General features: G+C 40.3%; 2 protein-coding genes across 2 annotated transcripts in view; one reads left to right on the top strand and one right to left on the bottom strand.

Moving 5' to 3' along the window:
- TRAFD1 (TRAF-type zinc finger domain containing 1) overlaps positions 1–186 on the bottom strand; it is a 17,333-nt gene extending 17,147 nt beyond the window's left edge. The window contains exon 1 of the mRNA XM_025198733.1: positions 73–186. The gene's annotated coding sequence lies outside the window, so the exon portion shown is untranslated. The remainder of the gene's footprint in view (positions 1–72) is intronic.
- A 3,347-nt stretch (positions 187–3,533) lies between these two features.
- NAA25 (N(alpha)-acetyltransferase 25, NatB auxiliary subunit) overlaps positions 3,534–19,624 on the top strand; it is a 29,715-nt gene continuing 13,624 nt past the window's right edge. Inside the window, exons 1-13 of the mRNA XM_014518380.2 lie at positions 3,534–3,690; positions 3,989–4,127; positions 5,363–5,481; positions 8,759–8,833; positions 9,691–9,798; positions 10,951–11,029; positions 12,125–12,236; positions 13,541–13,630; positions 14,030–14,199; positions 15,009–15,121; positions 17,033–17,240; positions 18,059–18,148; positions 18,849–19,029. Of these exons, the coding sequence (XP_014373866.1) occupies positions 3,631–3,690; positions 3,989–4,127; positions 5,363–5,481; positions 8,759–8,833; positions 9,691–9,798; positions 10,951–11,029; positions 12,125–12,236; positions 13,541–13,630; positions 14,030–14,199; positions 15,009–15,121; positions 17,033–17,240; positions 18,059–18,148; positions 18,849–19,029 (1,544 nt within the window). The 5' untranslated portion in view covers positions 3,534–3,630. The remainder of the gene's footprint in view (positions 3,691–3,988; positions 4,128–5,362; positions 5,482–8,758; positions 8,834–9,690; positions 9,799–10,950; positions 11,030–12,124; positions 12,237–13,540; positions 13,631–14,029; positions 14,200–15,008; positions 15,122–17,032; positions 17,241–18,058; positions 18,149–18,848; positions 19,030–19,624) is intronic.

Below are 19,624 nucleotides of genomic sequence, written 5' to 3' on the forward strand. Positions count from 1 at the left end.
CACGTCCATGGGGGCCGCGGCTTCAGCCCCCGGCATCGTGCGGGACACGCGTGTCACGTCGGCGATGCCCACCTCAGTGTCTGCCTTGCCGCCCTGCCCCTTTGCTGGGAAGCCCGGCTGCGTCCCCCGGTCGCGGGACGCTTGCTGTGTTCACATCTTACCCCTCGGGCGGAGAGAACAACTGCTTGGCTTCGCTTCCCCGGGGCCAGCCACGGGCCAGCGGGTCGGCGCCACGCGGAGCGCACGCCCTCCGTCTGCGCGAGGGAGTCGCTCGTCCTCCCCTCCCCTCCCCTCCCCTCCCCTCCCCTCGCCGAGACGATTTTAATTTAGAAAAGCAGTTCGGTCTGCGAGGCGGTTGAAGTAGCGCGGGCGAGGGCAGGCGTGTGAAAACTAGGAGCGGTGAAATAGCGAAACCTAGACCAGAAAGCGTTCTCCTCTAAGCAACGTCCTGGTTTAAGGTGGCCCCGGAGTACCCTCAAGAAAGCCCCGTGCGTTCGGTTCTTTTCCCACCTTGATATTAGGCAACGTTTGCCTGGTTTAAAATTGCCCCAAGAAGACCCCACGCATCTTTTTCCCCCCCACCCTCACCTTGATCTTGTTTCCTGAGGTTGTATATAAAGTTTTAATTCCTCCTGGATGTCAATATAAAGGGAGGGAAAATACATCCCCCCGACTGGTGTGTTGTTTGTCTTGTGAGTACATGTTGCATCGCTTGTAGAAACTTTTTGTGAGATCCCAGGTAGAAATAAATCTCTGGAGAGCAAAGAGGAGAATGGCGCTCGGTTAGGGATGCGCTTGCTTTCTCGTGTGCACCGTTCCCCGCGGAAATGGTGGTGGCGCGGGTCTAGGTATGGACACCGAACAGGTAGCGGCGCGGGTCTAGGTATCGACACCGAACAAGCGTAGTTCTCCGGGCCTAGCTGGGGCACGACATGCTCCCGCTTAACGTTAATTTAAAAGACTGCCGAGAGCGAAGGTCTAAAGATGCAGTTGTGATTAAAAAAAAGCGCGTCTTCCAGAAGCGGTAACTGCTGCCCTTCGCTTTGCTTTGATGCAGCTTTGCAGGGGGTCGGACTCGGCGATCTGCTGAGGTCCCTTCCAACCCGAGCATCTATGAATGTATGAGCTGTCTGAATTTTCTAGTCGTTGAGTTGTCATTTTCGTATGTACGCGGAGATTGCAGGGTGACTTCTTGAATGGGAGAGAGTTCTCGTATTGTCATCTGAAATTGTATTGAATTGAGCCATGTGGTGCTGAAATACTAACATTCAACTGAGTCTTGTTTCAGTGCTTCAACCACTGGTGGTAGTTGCCAGTGAGAGTGAATGCCTTTAAAAAATGCCATGTGCTATGGGTCTAGCATTGATTTATTCAGAACAGAGTCTTGCATTTAGTATCTAGTATCAGAAGTCCTGAATACTTGGAGCATAGTAAAAAAAATGTATTTGCGCAGCTTTTCTAAAATGCTTACATGGGGGCAAGGTTCTCGTTACTTCATTTCTAACAGTACCGTTCTCTTTGCACTCGGCACTTTATTACTCATACTGCCTTGACAGATCTACATTTTTTTAATATTTGTTCTTTGTACATTAAACAGAAAGTTAGTTGTATTGACTTCCAGCCATTGAATATACACACCCACAAACTTGCTATTAGTAATCCGTCTTTGGATGTTTTTCTTTACCTGAAGTTCTCCTGGATGTTGCCACCTTTTTCTGTTCCTGATCAACTTGTTTGTTGTTGACAAAACATCATTCTTGTTCTGCTACTGTTCAGAAAACCGGTGACTTTATTTAATGTACTTCAGAAGACCTAAGAAAGAGAATATATAAAGACAGCTGGTCATGTAACAGCACTAAGATAGTCAGTAAAATCTGGAAGCTGAATTTTTGTCTAGATGTTGGAATATAAATCCTTGAACAACAACGATGACAATGAGAAAAATATAGAGAGGCAACGAGTTTATTCTGTTTCAGAATTTGTAAAACCTTCTGTATTGGACAAATCGGTATCTGAATTTTAATACCAGTATAGAATAGCATGTACATGCTACAGCCTCTGCCCCACTCCCTAAAAAAAACAACCCAGCTACCTGACTAATTTTACATGATAAATTTTTGCCTAATTACTTGAAATACTTGAAAGATTTTTGCTTTAGTTAGTGTGGACAGTGTGCATCCTTTGTGCTTTAACTTTACAAGATGCCTGTGGCTTAATTCTTCCGCACAGACATGGCCTTAGAGGCAAGTATGAAAGGTCATTTAAGGTAAATCTTAATAAAGTAGTGTACACATTGTGTACCATTTGCCAAGAAATTACTAAAGACACTTTTTAAATGCATCACAGTGAGAATTGTAGTCCTCATTTAAAAAAAAAAAAAAAAAGTGTAATATACTTTAATTAGGAACACTTTAATTAGGTCTTTAGGTCTGTTGCAGTAGCATTAAAACTTTTGGCCCTGCAGGCCAGGTGAGTGGCTCAAGAGCAGATTGGGCCCCGTGCAGCCTTGGCAGCCCACTGTGTACTAGGATAGGGTTGTACACTGCTTCTGCATGCTGGGATCACGCACTGGGGCCCATGTTTCAGGATTGGGCCCTGTACATCTGGTCCAGCATACAGGGCCATGCTCTCTGGCCTGCGGGGCCTCCCACGGTTGGCAACAAGGAATTGGTGCCACGCTCCCCTGCTGCTAAATTTTCAGGCTCCCAAGCCAGGGGTTGAGAACCCTTGGTCAGCTGGATCTGGCTTGTTTGTTCTGTGCTAGGGCTAATATGTCTCAAGGTTTGACGCGGCACAAAGATTGCGTTGGTTTATTCTTTTTTTAAATGACTCTCTTATACTGGTATTTGTAATGTGACTGCATGTCATTGCAACTGCAAGTAATGGTATAAAATTGAGAAAAAGAAAAACTGGCTATTCAGCTGACATTGTTAATAGTTGAAGCTGTATTAGATAGTGGAATAATCTCCCTAGGGAATGTGGAAGCTTTATTGTTTGAATCCTTTAAAACTGGGCTGCGCAAAGCACTATAAAACGTTGGTGGGGAACAAACCTGCATTGACTGAGAACGAGAGAACCTAGTGGGTCTTCCAATTTACTGTTATGTTAGACTGCATGCCTCTAGGACCTAATCCCCACCGTCTGGTAAAGTCTACTGAAACTCCCATTGACACACCAACTTAGTTTCTACTGCTTACCAAAGCAAAGGTATTAGTCCAGTTTACAGGAGAGACTGTTTTACCTGGCTCCCTTGTACCACTTAGCCTTTATGTTATGAAAGCTCTGGGTAGATTTTTATAAGAAACAACCAAAAGAGTCTCTTACAGCACTTTGTGTTGGGATAACTAAACCCAGAATAAAATCCCCAATGTGGCAATGAACGCTAAGAACTTTTTTCCAACTACTCAGTTGGTCTAATGAAAGATATCACATCTATCCAAAGAACCTTCCCTGGCAATGACCACTAAACATTTAGATTGATGAAAAATACATTTTTGAATAAAGGTACTACCTTTCCAGCCCAGGCCCCCACCAAGTATAGAGAACAGACATCCAGCTATTTTTGCTATATGTTGTAACCACTGTGTATGTTCTTTTCACACAGATTATCTTGATAATGGTAATAATAAAATGGCAATCCAGCAGGCAGATAAACTGCTGAAAAAACACAAGGATCTTCACTGTGCTAAGGTAAGCCCGATTGTTTTTCATTAGTTTACTTTTATTTAGTTAACAGAGTTCTGAGTTTGGGGGCATTCAGCTGTACTTTTCAAGCATCCAGTTTTCTCTGCCATTTTTTAAGCACACTGTGGTCTCTAAATGTTCAGAATGTGAATGGCCGTAGAGAACACTAGCAAGGCTCGATAGCTGTTTATTGCAACAGTTCTCCGCTTACCATAGTTAAGATGACATTTGTTTCTGACGAGTTTATTTCTTCATGAACTGCTAAGAGTAATGTTTAATAGCTTCTGCTTTATCAACTCAATAGGTTCTAAAGGCAATTGGCTTGCAGAGAACTGGGAAGCAAGATGAAGCATTTGCTCTAGCACAGGAAGTAGCAGCGCTTGAACCCACGGATGACAACTCTTTGCAAGCATTAACTATCCTTTACCGAGAAATGCATAGACGTAGGTTTTTTGTTTCGTTTCTCTTCCCTTTCTTTTACATTGTTTTCCTATATACACTGAACTGTTTCAGTTCTTTGAAAAGAAGTGAGATCCATAATTTGATGGGAAAGGTGCCAAGCTAAGTTTTCAGATACAGGCACATGAATAAGAAGCACAGATGTAGAATTTAGATGCGCAGTTCAGCTCCTGAAGCCAAAGTACTCTCTCTAGGCTTCTTATAGAAAAGTGAGCTCACAGAAATGCTAACAAATGGCAGGTTAATCATAATATCAAATGAGTGCACTTGTTTATTCTAGTGAAAATAATTTGAACGTGTTTCCTTAAGGCTGTAGTTAGAAAATGATTACTGCAGTATGTGTGAACATCTGAGGAGCAGAATATGCAACATGACATCCAGTAGACAGTGTCAGGAATGTAGGCAGCTGTGCTGCAAAGTTGGAGGACAAACCCTGGCTTTTTCTTCCCCTACATTACTTGTTTTTTGCAGTGTTAGGGTAGTACACCAAAACTAAATCTTGGCTTCTTTAAGTGGCCTGGCAAACAAGCTGGGCATTCTCATTCTGAAAGGGAAACCATATGTATGTGCAGCACACACAACACCAAGAGGTCACTCTTTTTCTTCTAGAAATCTTTTCACTGTTCTGGGGATATGGTAGGCATGTTGATTGCCTTATCTGCAGCGTAAAGTTATTATAAAGCAGAGGTTTTTTCATGCATATGGCAGATGTAAAACCAGTCCTTAATACGTAGCAACCTCTTGCATCATTTTAGTTTATTTCATGTCTGAAAACCTTGATTTGCTACAGCCCCTTTACTGCAGCATCTTAATGGCAACCCTTTTTTTTCTTCCCTACAAGTCTTAGCAACTTGCTTAAAGGTCACCAGTCCTATTGTTTTTTAAAGGTGTTGAGAGGTACATTCTGCAGCATTACACCAAAATGTTGACAAGTTTCTCTAAGGGGATATTTGTAAGCACTTGAAGCCAAGCTTTCGGTGTACCTTAAACCTTGTTTTTGATCAATTTACACATTTTTTTACACCAATTATTTTTGTTTGGAACATTTTTCTTTCTGGTCCAGTGTATATTTGTATGGTTTAGCATGTTGAAAGAGTGAACCTGTGGGTGCTGAGCCTAATTAGATTGCTCTGCACAGTATCCAAGATGTTACCTTGAGATGGCTGCTTTATAAACTCATCCCATATGTGTCTGAATTGAGTGTCTGGTTTTGGTTTAGCGGAGTTGGTAACTAAGCTTTACGAGGCAGCTGTAAAGAAAGTTCCCAACAGCGAGGAATATCATTCTCATCTCTTCATGGCCTATGCCAGGGTTGGGGAATACAAGAAGATGCAACAGGTATGTTAATCAATTCCAGTTACTGTCAATTTGGGTGTCATTTGTACTGACTGGAGGGGAGAGCTGTCAGCAGCATCTCGGTAACAAAACAACGTATTTACCAAATTTTACATTTCCTAAGTGCTCTTTCCTGTACTATACTGCACATTTTAAAATTATATTCTGTCACTTATAAATTGACCTAAAGCAATTAATTTAAAAAATCCTCATGTTTAATACTTGATACAAAGTAAAAGAGCCATTGTTTATATTTGCTTGTTGTGTATAGAAGACTGTTGATTCCCTTTCCTTTAAAAAGGGAAGGATAGCTTCCTCTCTTGTATGTTTGTCCTCCTTGGGACATTAGCTGCCTATTGATGCCAGTTTCAAAAAGCACTCGGTTTACATGCAACAGAAATCCCAGAACACGTATATGATATAATAAGAACTTTGAGCCATGTAGTCCAATTTAACATAGTCTGAGTTACTGTTTTTTTAAACTTGTTTTGCCCTTGCTTTAGACCTCAGTGTGTAGTTAGACTTGTGCCGTTTGTATTTTGATGGGAAGAAAGCAGATTTTTTTTTTTTTTTTTACTCTAAGTGCATCTTAGTTTTCATTTGGCAGAGCAATCTTGTGCCTGTTAGTTTTGTTTCTATCCTTTCCAAATTAGGTGCCTGGAGAATGACTATAAATGGAAGTTTCTTTCCCAAGCATGCACACTCCCTCTTTCACGTATGCAAAAATAATAAATAAAAGGACAGAGAAGCAGGCCAGTCAGTTCCAAGCTTTCTCTCTTCCCACTAGTAAGGTGACTGGTATCCTTACACGAAACCTCAGTCTGTATAACCAAAACCAGAGCAGAACAATGGTGCTAATCTCTGTCATGGCTCAACTGGGTTGTGGCACAGTTTAGTTCAGATTGGGAAAGGGGCTAAACTGTACTTGACACGTCGCAGAATGAGGAACTTTTAAATAGATTACTTCACAAAAGGATTAGTCTTATGGTATCATAGTGTGTCTGATGTCAGATTTATGCCCAAGACTGCTAGTTTGCAGCAATTCTTACTGTTCTCAATGACTTTGAAATTCGTTTAAAAATAGCTCTAGATTTGACCACAGCACAAAAACAAATCTCTCAGATGTTAGTCGCTAAGTTTGCAATGATTGCAGTGGTTAATTATTTAGCTGGTGTCAGTGAGACTGATGTCTTGCAAGAGCTAACTGCACCTGAAGTCAGTGTCTAGGTGAGTGGTGGCTTTCTGGTGGTGTATGTATAGCACCAAGTTACAGGATTATTAATAAGGGAATATACATGCCTGCCAAGTGCTAGATACTAATTCAGAGTGATCTGATTTATTGCTGTTTGACATGTCCTGGGTCAAAAGTTAACAGCTTTTATACTAAAAGGGCAGGAATGTAGTTTAACATGAAGTGTATTGCACCATATGTGATATTGCTCTTCTACAGAAACACGGCATGCTCATTTGGTACTAGTCTAAACTTAACACTCTGCTTATTTACTGTGGTTTTGTTTGCATAGACAGATCCTTCAGATCTTCCATGATTGTCATTCCTTTTGAATTAATGCCTTAAATAAGGATTATGATTATACAGACAAAGCAGAACCCAGAATTATTTTGTTTCATGTGTGGTCATATTAAAACAATTGTGTTTATTTAGGAATTTTCCACAAAAAAAGGCAGAGTCACTACTGACTTAATTTTTCAGATATTTTATATAATTTTAGCTATTTCTATGTGTGTACGTCTTTTAAAGATTATATTCCTTTTGAAGTCAACTTCAGGGTTCAGAATCAGCAAGGACCTGAGATCACATCAGTACCAGGCCATTTCAAATTGAATAGTATTGCAGTCCCAGTTTAGTTATGGGTAAAGAGCAAAGGCCTAGAAAATGAAAAATCTGTTTATAGGTGAAGTGTGAGCTTTAATTTATTACTGAACTAAGCAAGGCCCTTTTTCCTACCCCGAATGTGTAGAACTCTGCCTGCAGTTCAAAAACCCCTCCAGCAATTGCAACTTTTGCAGACGTTCTCCAATGAAAAGAACTTCAATGAAGAGGCCCCATTGTTTACTGTAGCCCAGTACATTGTGCTGCGCTAGGAGCTTTATGTGACAGCCCAAATTCAGAGACACCTGACCTTCTAATAACTGTACTCCTAGCTGGAATAATGAATGAAAAATGCCAGTTTTAAATAGATAACATTACTTACATTGACTTGACCTTTGGTATGTTGAGGGCCCCATGCAAACATGCATCTGGTTTAATTATCCAGATTTATCCTCATGAATAGTAAATTGAATTGGTACATGTCATTTTACCTAAAGACTTGGCGATGAAGACCTCAAACCATTAATAGGATGGGGAGTAAAAAATAAACCATCATCTCTTTGGTTCTGTCTAATCTGAAATGAAAGCCCTGAATATGTAATTGGGTATCATAATCAGAAAACTGGCAAAGAACATAGAAATTAAAAGGAAAAGTTTGCACCTCCTTTAGAGGCAGGTTAGGTAGTTTAAAATACCAAATACTGTAAGTATCTGTTATTTCTTCTCAAATTAAAACTGCTAAAGTACAGGAGGAAAGTTAAGCCCCTGTTTATATAAAGAATTAATGCAGTTGTGAGAAGACTGTGTGAAAACTTCCATTCACAGCTAAATATCTCTGAAAACTTTGGCTAGGCCTTGATATTCAGGGCTACATTTTCAGCTGGGCCTCCTCAGTCATCCCTGTGCACTTGCATTTGTGTTTCCGGGGACTTGCTCTAAAAATCATAACACAAGCATGTATGTACAAATTAAGTGTACACGTGCAATTGTTACATTCACGAGGTCTGAGTTTGGTTATGTGTATATTAACGAGCATGTGCACAAGTGGAGATCACAGCTGAAAACGTCCATAATCTGCAGGCGTAAGTACTCTGTTTTACTGTGTATGTGTCAGCCTGGTAATGAAATCCATCGTCTGTTAAGGCAATCATCTAATTTGCCATTCCTCTAGAAATGCTTTGTCAGGCCTGCTAAAGCAGTAATCCTTCAGAACTGGAGGCTTATGCAGCTTCTTCCATTTGCTGCTGCTCTTGTAATATATGTTGGGATAAAAGGGGTCTTTTTGAGATTGTGGTCAAATGGAGTCAATAAACCCCTCCCATCTGGCCATTAATCCCCAGATATTGTCCTCTGTTTTAGTCGCACTGTTTAACTTGCATTTGCTAAAATAACAGGTTTATAAATTGATTCACTTTGGGGGATGATATGTGCACATCTTTTCTTTTTCAGGCTGGAATGGCACTTTATAAGATTGTTCCCAAAAACCCTTACTATTTTTGGTCTGTGATGAGCCTAATTATGCAGGTGAGTACAGCAGTGCAGGTGAATTTAAGACTTCAGCAGTGGATGTAACATTAATGGAGATGTTCCAGGCCTGTTGTGAAAATGGCTCAGTTACTTTAAGGAAACCAGCTGCTCTTTCTGTGTAATGCTAGAGTAAATACTAATCCCTCCCCAAACTGCCTCCTTTGTTTAGTGCAGATATTTATCTGGCATTTCTTTTCTGTATAAGTGAATGGGATCATACTTTTTAATATAATTGATCAACAAAATCACTTCACTTCAGTTGTTAATGCAAAGACTTTGTGCCATGCTTCTCCTTTTAGTTCCATTTACTTAGAACTAAAAAATGAATTGTCTGCCCAATCACTTTCTACAATGCCTCAAAACAGAACTGCTCCTTTCTGTGACTGGGTTATAAAGCATCTAGGAGGAAAGGCCTGCTCTTACCAGGGTGTCTTTTGGGCACAGGAGGCGGAAGCAAAACATGCTTTGTTGTAATCAGCAAAGGTAACAGACTTAAAGATTAAGTCAATTTCCTTTGTGCCTTGATCAGGCCAAAAATAAGTAGGGAAATAATAACTGTGTGCTTGAAAATAGTTTGATTGTAGAAGCAATTAATTTGTTCTTCAGACGTGGTATTTACTAGTTACGTTTGATCATGGAGGCTGGAATACAATGAGTCCCATGTTATATCATTAGGTCTTTAGCAGAAACCCATTTTACACACATGGACACAGTACTATTAATGATGCTAGCCCCAAATAGGTATTCTTTGGTTGTAGCATGGTTCGTTTCACAAGAAGGAAAACAAATGCAGTTTTCACTGGGGCAAAGTGAAAGGCTGATGAGACGTTACAGTAATTCTTTTCTGTGCCTAGTCTATTTCAGCCCAGGATGAAAACCTCTCGAAAACTATGTTTTTGCCTCTAGCCGAAAGAATGGTGGAAAAAATGGTGAAGGAGGAGAAGATTGAAGCAGAGGCTGAAGTAAGATTTACAGATGTTTTCTACTTGACTTCAGCATCACTGATAGATTGTACGAATGCCGTGTTATGACAGCAGTGTAACTCAAACACATTTATAGCATATTTGGTAAAGAGTGTGGTTTCCATTATGGTGCTTCATAACATTTTATTATTAAATGTACAGAGCAAAGCACTGTGGTAGGGATCCAGGGACAGCTGGCCGGTCAGTGCTAGCTCTCTCTTCAGCTACCAAATCACGATGAAAACATTGAAAAGAGGTTCAGAGAGGCATGAGCTTTCTTCAGAGGGGCTGTCAGTGAAATTCATATCCCATTCCCTTTTTGCTGGCATACATCTGCTCATGCTGTGTGGGGTTCTCTTCTTGGTTGTGTAAACCAGTGTGTTAAAGTTTTCTTACACGGTTATGTGCAGACTGAGAACATGAAATAAGTTCTGCAAAGAACCTCATTTTTTTGAAGGAGTTTTTAAAAAATGATCTTCACAACTATTGAAAAGAATTTCTACACAAATGTGTGTAGTGGTAATTCATGTGAACCTATACAACAATTTTCTAGAAAGTTACAAAGCATGCCAGCTACACAATGAATATTAAAAAATTAGAACTGACAACTGCAATTAGAAGTTAAACGGGGCAGCCGTTTAGATGCAAAAAGGGCTAAGAATCTCAGCAGTCAGCTCATTGCTCAGAAAAGAAGGATGTGTTTGAGATGGGTGTTGGGGGGAGAGGTTGGTTTGTCTGCAGGGAACAGAGGACTCTTACAAGTATCAGGAATACATGAAGAAGGTGTGAAATAGAGGCAGAGGAGGAATACAAAGAGTAATGAGGAGAGAGGATGTAGAAGAGCACAGGAACTGGGGGTAGGGCAAAATTATGAGTTAATTGATACGTGAAATGATTCCTTTCTAGCCTGTGCAAATCCCTGGAGATACTGTAGGACAAAGAATAGGAAATAAATTTACTTCTTGAATTTTCCTCTGTGGCAATTGGCATCACTAGTCTAACAGGTAGTGTTGGCTGTCTCCTCTTCCTAATGACGGTAACACAAACCGCTATTTATTTCTGGACACACTTGTTTTCTTTGCACATAAACCGCTTTTTTTCTTAACTTGTTTTCTTTGCACATGTCAACTTACCCTAATCTCTTTCTTCAAGGTTGAACTTTACTACATGATTCTGGAACGCTTGGAGAAGTATCAAGAAGCCTTGAGTGTTGTTAGAGGAAAACTAGGAGGTAATTTTTAGAGAAAAGTGTGTCAATTAATAACTATGGTTGTGTGGAGGTGTGATATGTTCAGACTTTTTTGGGGAAGGTTTTCAGTGTATTTAATCGGCAAATTCTGCATATGTACTACATACAGTATAACCTCGTGAATCTGGCATGCTTGGGACTGAGCACCTGCCGGAAATGTGAACATTTCAGATTTTTGAAACTGGAGCTGGGGGAGGGCAGGGGGTAGTGGTGGTCAGTCCTGGGGCAGTGGCCGCACGCAAAGTGGTGGTGTGGGGTGGCAGATTGCAGTGGCAGCTGCTGTGTACAAGCTTCCCCTTCCGCTGTTCTGGGACTGGCTGCCGCTAATCCCCAATGGAGTATAGTTTTTAAAAGTGCCGGATATTTGATAATTCCAGTTTTTTGAGGTTATACTGTAGTTTAAAGGTAAACATAATCTAATTTAACTCATAACAGCAGTTACAAGCTTTGCATCTAGTTCCATCTGCTCCTCAGTACCAGCCGAGAATCAGTGCTTCCAGAAATTAGATTATGCCCCTTACTCCATGTTTATGCCATAAAAGTGCATTTGTTGGTGAAGAACTAGGTTCCTGTTGGACTCTGCGGTTCTGTATTTAGCTTGATCTACTTTCCAAAGGAAAGGTGTGAATAGCTGAGTGGATGCTTGTTTTAATAGATTGTATAAATGTGCAGGTTCATTCCCCTCTTGTCTTCTATTGGCCCCAAAGCAGGATAAAATATTTCCTTTCTGATCACAGTTCCAGCGTGTTCCCGTGTTTGAAAAATATGTGCTTATCCACCAAAATATAGCAGAACTAGAATACCAGCTTTTAAAATAATTGTTAGGGCTGTCAATTTTATGCTAACTGAAGTGCTCGTTTCCAGTGCTGTCGACTTGAGGGCTTATAAGAGCTTCAGCCTGTCCATTGATTTCCTAGCTAAGTGGTGCTTTGTAGCACTAGTTTTGGATCTTGCTTCTGGCCCTCTGGTCTCTGAGACCGTTTTCTCTTTTGCATTCTTGTAATCGGGTAAGAGTCTCTGTTCTGACGGTATGGATAGATGGTGACTGACTACATTCACAACTTTTTCTCAATTTAGAGAAGTTGACAAGTGAACTCCAGAGTCGAGAGAATAAGTGTATGGCAATGTACAAGAAGCTGGGCAAGTGGCCAGAATGCAACGCGCTGTCTCGGAGGCTGCTTTTGAAAAAGTAAGTTGGAATTTTGGCTACTGTAAAATAAAAATAAATAAATAAAAATGAGCAGAAGATTACAATCACCCCAGGGAAATCTATTGTGGAGATTGTGCCTGAAGCAGTTGAAAACAAAGACTGCAAGTTAAGATGTCTGCAGAGTGTTTGAGTTTCTGTGCTGCTGACTCACTCTGTAACCTTGGGCATGTCACTTTGTCACTGGTATCTCTCTCTCTCAAGGCTTGTGAGACTAGTAATGTACTTCTGGGGTTTTCTGATAAGAAGTGCTTATGACTGCAAATTATCATTAGTCCAGTCCTAAGCCTGGCTGACTTCCACAGTGAACAAAGAGTCATGCAGTATGTCCTTTTCCAAAATAAGTTGATTTAATTTCCTTCTATGCTTCCAGAGAGCCATCCCAGAAAGAATATAAAAAAATATATTTGCATTTTATTTCCAACATCTGCTCAGCTCCCTTAATCTGTCAGGTGTCCTTCTGGGAAATGTACTAAGTGGTTTGAACCCGTGTGTGTCTGTGCATCAAAGCGAGCCAGGATGATCAGATCTGTCTGTGAGAGCAGCTCTATGAGTTTTGTTATGGACTGAAGCACCGTTAATGGCATCCAGTCTGGAACCACCATCCAAAGGGTCACTAAAAACATCTTACTGAGAAAAAAGTGTTCTTTCCTTAAAGACTGACTATATTTGTAGTGGAAAATTTAGACAGGGACTTTAAAGCATCTGCTTAGAGAGACGCCCACTTGAAATTCACGTATCTGACAAAAAATCACCTAGTAACACTGAAGGTTGCCACAACTGAAAAACAAATGCATTCAAGTTTTTTTTTAGTCAACTTTCTAGATTTTACAGCACCCTGCTTATAGTTGGTTTCACTGTTTTGCTGATTGTCAGTTGGAACTTCCTGTCTCCTGCATTAGCAATCGGGTGGAATTGCTTTTGAACCCATGTTTCCCCTTGCTGGAAAGACATCTTTATAAATGTTAACGAGAGATCGGAAATCCCAGAAAAGAATTATGGTACAGGACCTTTAAAAAAAAAAAAAAAAAAAGAAGCAGGCTGTATCACAAACGGTTTCTCAGATTAAGTTATGTTAGGTAATTTAGATGATGTGTCCCTCCAGGGTGAAGCTTTTTCCAGTAGAAATGATTCTTGGTACAGTATTGTTTTTCTTCCTGTAACCTTCAGGAGTCCACTCATCTTGTCCTTTATTTAACACTTATATTTTGCAAGGAGTAGAGTTGCATGTATGAGTCACTTTGTTTGCACTTCTCTAAATTTTGCATCTTGTCTTTTTGTTTTAGCTCAGATGATTGGCAGTTCTATATAACTTATTTTGAGTCAATTTTTCAACTGATTGACTACAACTGGACTCCTCCAGCAGAAGGAGAGCAGTAAGTTAACAAATATCTCTCAGGTTTTTTTCTCTGTGCTGTAGAGTGCCAAAATACTAATAAGTCCTGTCTCTTACTAATTTATCTTAGTAGATGTATGTAAAGAATTGGTGTAATTGCAGACTAATTTGAGGTTCTCTACATACCTAGTGTATTCTGGGCTGTAGGCCCATGCTGCTTGACTGTTGAGACTGGTCCTTTCTGGAAGTACTGGTATAAATAACAGTTTTGGCATGATCAAGGGGCATGATCAAGGCTTCCCAGCCTGCTTCCTTTGCAGGAGTTAATGTACCACACTGGACTATCTTGAGGGAATGTTTATGGGGCACTTTGACCAATTATTGCCAGGGCTTCATGAGTAGGAAAAGGCTGAGCCTGCTCATCTCTTTAATTGCACAGCTCTTTGGAAGGAGAGGTGCATTATTCTGTAGAGCAAGCTGTGAAGTTTGTAGAAGAAAGGATAACAGAAGAAGCAAAGAGCTCTCGGCCACTTCGGGGACCATACCTAGCTAAACTGGAGCTGATTAGACGTTTGCGGCACAGAGGTTGCAACGATGAATATAAACTAGGTAAGAGCTGCTAATTGGATGAAGAATTAATCCTTAAGGGAGAGAACATAAAACTAGAGCAAGCCCTTCATATTTGGATCATCAATTTAATGGTGCCTGGTGTTGGTGCGTGCAAAGGTTTCATATATGAAGTATTTTGAAATGTTCAGATGAAAAGTGTTTCAGACGGACAAGATTTTTTTTTTCCAGGGCTTTGGGAAACAAGGTCCTTGGGAAAGGCTATCAAAGATGTCTAATGGATTTAGGAATGTAAACTGCCAATAAATGTACATTTCTTTGGCCCTTTGGAAAATCCCCTCTGTCATTTTTTGGTTTTTAATTAGTGGGCGATGTTTCTTTGAGTGCATTAGCAGCCTTGTGTAGTTGCAAACAGTTAGGCTTATTGGACATACTTATGGGGAGTTATTATTGGCTTTAACAAACACATTTGGGAAGGAAGTGAGGGGGAGAATTTGATTCCTGTTAATGACGTTTCTGTATTCCAGTAGTCTCCTTTGTACTAAAATCTAAGTGAATAAAATTTTTATATTATGATTTCAGATGAACATATGTATATGAAGCCACTGCATTGAGTTCTTATCTATTTGGATAGCTTGAAAGATTCTGCTAGATTTGTCACTCATTGGTTATCAATAGTTAGGCCGTCTAGTTGACTCTGAAATCTGAAGGGGGATATCATAGTTTGTAAATCACTGTTTAAATTTGAATGTAGGAAATTGCGTATGGCTGTACTCATATTTGTCATAGCAGTATTATAGATCTTGCTTTTAATGGAACCTTTTACAAAATTGAACTGGCCTTTCTGTTAGGTGACCCAGAAGAACTAATGTTTCAATACTTCAAAAAGTTTGGGGACAAACCCTGCTGTTTAACTGATTTAAAGGTGTTTGTGGACCTCCTTCCATCCAGCCAGTACACAAAGGTAAGGATAACAGCATTGGGTAAAATGAAGAAGTGCTGCTGGGAACTGCTGAGTGCCCCTGCAGTCTGGTGCTGTAACAAAGATTTGCTGGTAGCTTAGGGCTCTGGTAGTGTTCGAAGGAAACCTTCCTCCCCACTCTCTCTGTCTCCTTTTTTTTAAAGATCTGTTTTGGGGAAACTACCAATTGTTAACATGATGGAATTGTCTAATATTTCCTCAAAACTCTTCAAGCAGAAAAAAAATACAGATATTTGAAAAGCCGGAGTCCTTCAGCTCTCTGAGTAACTTCATCTCAAAGGCATAGGGACTTGGGGTTGGATCCACAAAGCCTTGCCACCTGGTACACTACTCACTTGCAGGTGTAGCTCCAGTGGAGCAGTTAGTAACTCTTTGTAGGTCTTAGGCCTGAGCTTTTTGCCTTTCAGTCTTAATGTGTCCAATTGCCTTGAGGTGGTCTTGGTTGAATTGCTGTCCCTCTGGATTAGTACATCAGGAAATGCAGTTTAATTGATAAATTGCCAGGTTTTTTTCATTTTTCAACCAACTATTCCCCTGCTGCTCTTGCTCTTAAATTATCTGTCACAGTCTGAGATGTGGAGTAGAGCCCAAACATCCAACACCCCAAGGAGGCTTATCTTCCTTTTTTAAATGTGCACAACTCCCAGTGACCCAAATATCAGATGCAGACAAGGCCACATGGAAATTGAGGTTCATTCTGTTGGAAAGATCAGGCTGGATAATGTGGGCTTGCTGTCTACTAGCACTCATTGCTTTTGTTTTTAAACATTTTTCTCCTTTCACCTCGTTTGTCCCATTCGCATGCTGTGTCAAATCTCCTAATCCCCATGAGGGCACTGTGTGAATCTTTGATAACATAACAGCAGACCAAGCTAAAAGAGTGGTCACATCAGCAACAATAAAGAGGTGACCAAAAAACTCTCTTTCCAGAGTCTCTCCCTGAGACATGCCCTATCTACACTTGAATTGAGAGAGCATTTCTGCAGTCATGAGTAGTTTGTTGGGTGATTTTTGGCATCTGGGAATCCAGCCACTCTCCCTTGATGTGCAATTACTGGGGATAAGGATTAGCAATACAAACCTGGGAAGGATTAGAAATACACACCTAGTGGAAGCCGTTAACAAATGTTTGTAAACTATAAATTGACAATTTGTGTGTCAGGGGTACATTTAAAAAACAAATCCCTGTTGTGTATAGTGCATAACTTCTATTAGACATAATACATTGTGTTATGTAATATACTATATGTAAAATGTATGAATTGTATGCATTGTACAATGATATGTTGTTCAAAAAAACAAAACCAAGCCCCCGCCTATTAACACTGACTCAAATTCCCCAGCGATAGCAATTTTGGGAGCATTTTTACAACTGGTTCGCTGCTAACATTTTAAGCTCCATAGTCGTCCCAAACAGCATTAAAGTCATAAACATTGCAGTGTTGGAGCCATTTTTAACTAGGGGAAGGTGCTGGGGATGTTTCAAATTGAAATGTAAAAAACCAAGCCACTCAATTCCTGATGCCTTTTACAGGTTTAATTCTAACTTTTTCCAAGAAAATCACTTGCAGCCCAGGGTAAAAGTTATCCTAACTGGTGCTGATGGACATTATTTTTAATTTACTTCCAGTAAATTTCACTGGGACCTCTCATTTTTGTAAAGTTAAGCACTTAACAGAATCGGGACCAGACTGTTCACCGCATTACAGGGTCAGGCTCTTAACTGTAAATTTCAAAACAGCCTCATAGACTTGATGGTTCCGGTTCATGAAAAAGGAATTAAAGGTTTGTTGCTTGCTTCATGTGACTTAGATGTGTTGTCCCCATCCCTGCTACTGCTCATCGGAGGTTCTTGGATACATTGCAAAATTCAGTCTTGTGTTTCCTTTATAGTTCATCAATCAGTTGCTTGGAGTCATACCTTTGTCAGCACCGGTAGATGGTGATCTTGCATTACCAGCTGACATCAAAGCTTTGCAACAGCACTTGTGCGTGGTACAGCTATCAAGAGTGCTAGGTCTCTATCACAGCGTTGACAAGACACAAAAGCTGAGCATTGTCCGAGAGTTGATGTTAAGATACCATCACGGACTGCAGTTTGGTGAGAGAACTTGAAACAAATGTATTTCTGTACATTTATACTTGGGCCTTTTCATGGGCTATGTTTCCAAAATATGTCTTTGCTGCCCACCACTGGTGTTGAAGGCACAGTTTCTAAGAAACTTTTAGGCAGTATTTTACATTTTCTCATTGTTGGCAAAATTGTAGGTGTTATATAAAATGTGGGTGTTTTTTTTTCTTTTTAAAGTTACTTTTTTTCAATTGACTGGTGCCTTTAAATATAAATTAGAGGATGTAGTTGCTGTTCCTTGTCGCATCTTCTGATTCAGTGTTTTGCTAAATCATATGTTTGTTTTAAAACAATTGGCATGCTTTAGAAATGTGTTAGCAAAGATGTTTACTAATAAATCATTGAATTTTTGCATATCTGAAAAGACACGATTAAAAAAACGTATTCATGATTTTATTTTTTTCAATACTGCTCAGAGTGGTGTCTTGTAACCCAGTATCTTCGGTATTAAATTAGTGCTTACGAGTATGGAAGTGGCTTTACTTAGAAGTGAAATGGCTCCATGTGTGACTTGAGAAATGGCATGTTCCAAATTGAAAGAATCAAAAAAGCACAAATGAGGAAAAGCAACAGGCTTACAATTCTTTCACGCATCCTGCCCTTAACAATAACAGATAAAGATATTTTGGGTTGATTAATAAACCTGACAGTGTCCTGCAAATGTTGCTAGCCTGAAAGACAGCCACCTTCATTAAATGATGCAGTTATTGGCCCCATTTGTAGAATGCATTAACTTTTGCCATTTTAACTCTGTGCATTGTGAATGAGTTCCATCTTTTATCTTTTAGGGAAATCTTGTTTAAAAACTGAGTTGCAGTTTTCAGATTATTACTGCCTGCTTGCAGTTCACCTGCTCCTTGATCTGTGGCTAGAGGAAGGTATGTCCCTGCAGTCTCTTTCTTCAGAACACTCTTCTCCTTACATCAATGTGTTGTGTTCTCTTATCGAGAGACTGAACCATACTTCCTTCAGATTAGATGATCATTAGTTTGCAGAAGCCGTAAGATCTGCTTTGCCATACAGCTGGCATATATCTGTATGCCCTCCAGGTCCTGGATTCAGAGGGCTGCACAGCTATTCTCCCTCCCTACCTCTGTTTTTTCTGTCAGCCAGGTCAGCAGGTCCTCACCCTGGAAATCCCATGGTGGGCTCCCCACAGCAGGTGAACTTGCCCCTTAGATCTCCAGCTTGGCTGGGGGACAGGGATTTTTCAGGTAGCTTTTTGTACAGCAGTATCTTAAAGCACCTGGCTATGATCTAGAAATACTAAGTTGTCTAGGATTCACTTGTCCCACACACTTAGCATTGCACTCTACGTGGTGGGTGATAGCAAGATGTTTCTAGTGGGATTCCCACTCTGCTAGAACCTCCTTCCCCCTGCCCACCCAAGGAGAATATTGGGTTACCAGTTTCTGAGACACTGACATGTCTTGAGATGGTGATGAGCACAATTTAAATGTGCAATTTAAAGGTGGCAGAAACGTTCCAGTCCTTTATGGCATTGTACATTTCAAACCATTGCTTTATAAATCCCTGTTCACACTTAACTCCTGTGTACATTTGTCTCCTCGTCTCCAGGTGAAGAGTTGGCTGTGTGGCAATCCCTAACTTTATTAGAAGAAGGATTATCTCACAGCCCTTCTAATGCTCAGTTTAAATTACTGCTTATTCGAATCTACTGCATGCTTGGTGCATTTGAACCTGTTGTGGAGCTCTATTCCAGCCTTGATGCAAAGCACATACAGCACGACACCATCGGGTGGGTAGTATAAACTCAGAACAACTGGTCACACCGGCTTGCCACTAGCCATGCTTAACTTTCTTACTGTTTTCAGTATCTTGCAATGTTAAAAGTCAGTAATATTTTTTTTTTAGTTTTAATAAAAGACATTATGTAAATGTGTATTAGTCTTGCAAGTAAAACATAGAACTGAAGTCTATTTCAGCTGTACCATAGCATTTATCTATCCGCTTTTTTTTTTTAGCATTCATTTCTTGCATAGTCGTATTTGGTGACTTCAAAATCTTGGTACCACTGGCTTTTACAGTGTTCTTGCTGTGAAAATGTCCTTTTGAAATTGTAAGTCTAGCACTGAGAGAGCTTAGCCTGATGTGCAGGACTATTTGTAGAAGTTCAAGATAGCTGTTGTACAGTGCACATGATAAATTCCCTGAAGACTCTTGAATAGTTTGTAATGTCACTTGTTTGTAGGTATAGTCTACTTAAAGAGACCATTGTGGCTAGAAGGAAATGGAAATGGCCTCCATGCACTGCCACTGTTAAATATGTAGCTTCTCCCACTAATAAAACTGGCATCTGTAGGTAAAAGAGAGCCAGTTTCAGAGCCCCCTCT

The sequence above is a fragment of the Alligator sinensis genome, unplaced genomic scaffold (assembly GCF_000455745.1).
Source record: "Alligator sinensis unplaced genomic scaffold, ASM45574v1 scaffold628_2, whole genome shotgun sequence".
Classification (NCBI taxonomy): domain Eukaryota; kingdom Metazoa; phylum Chordata; order Crocodylia; family Alligatoridae; genus Alligator; species Alligator sinensis.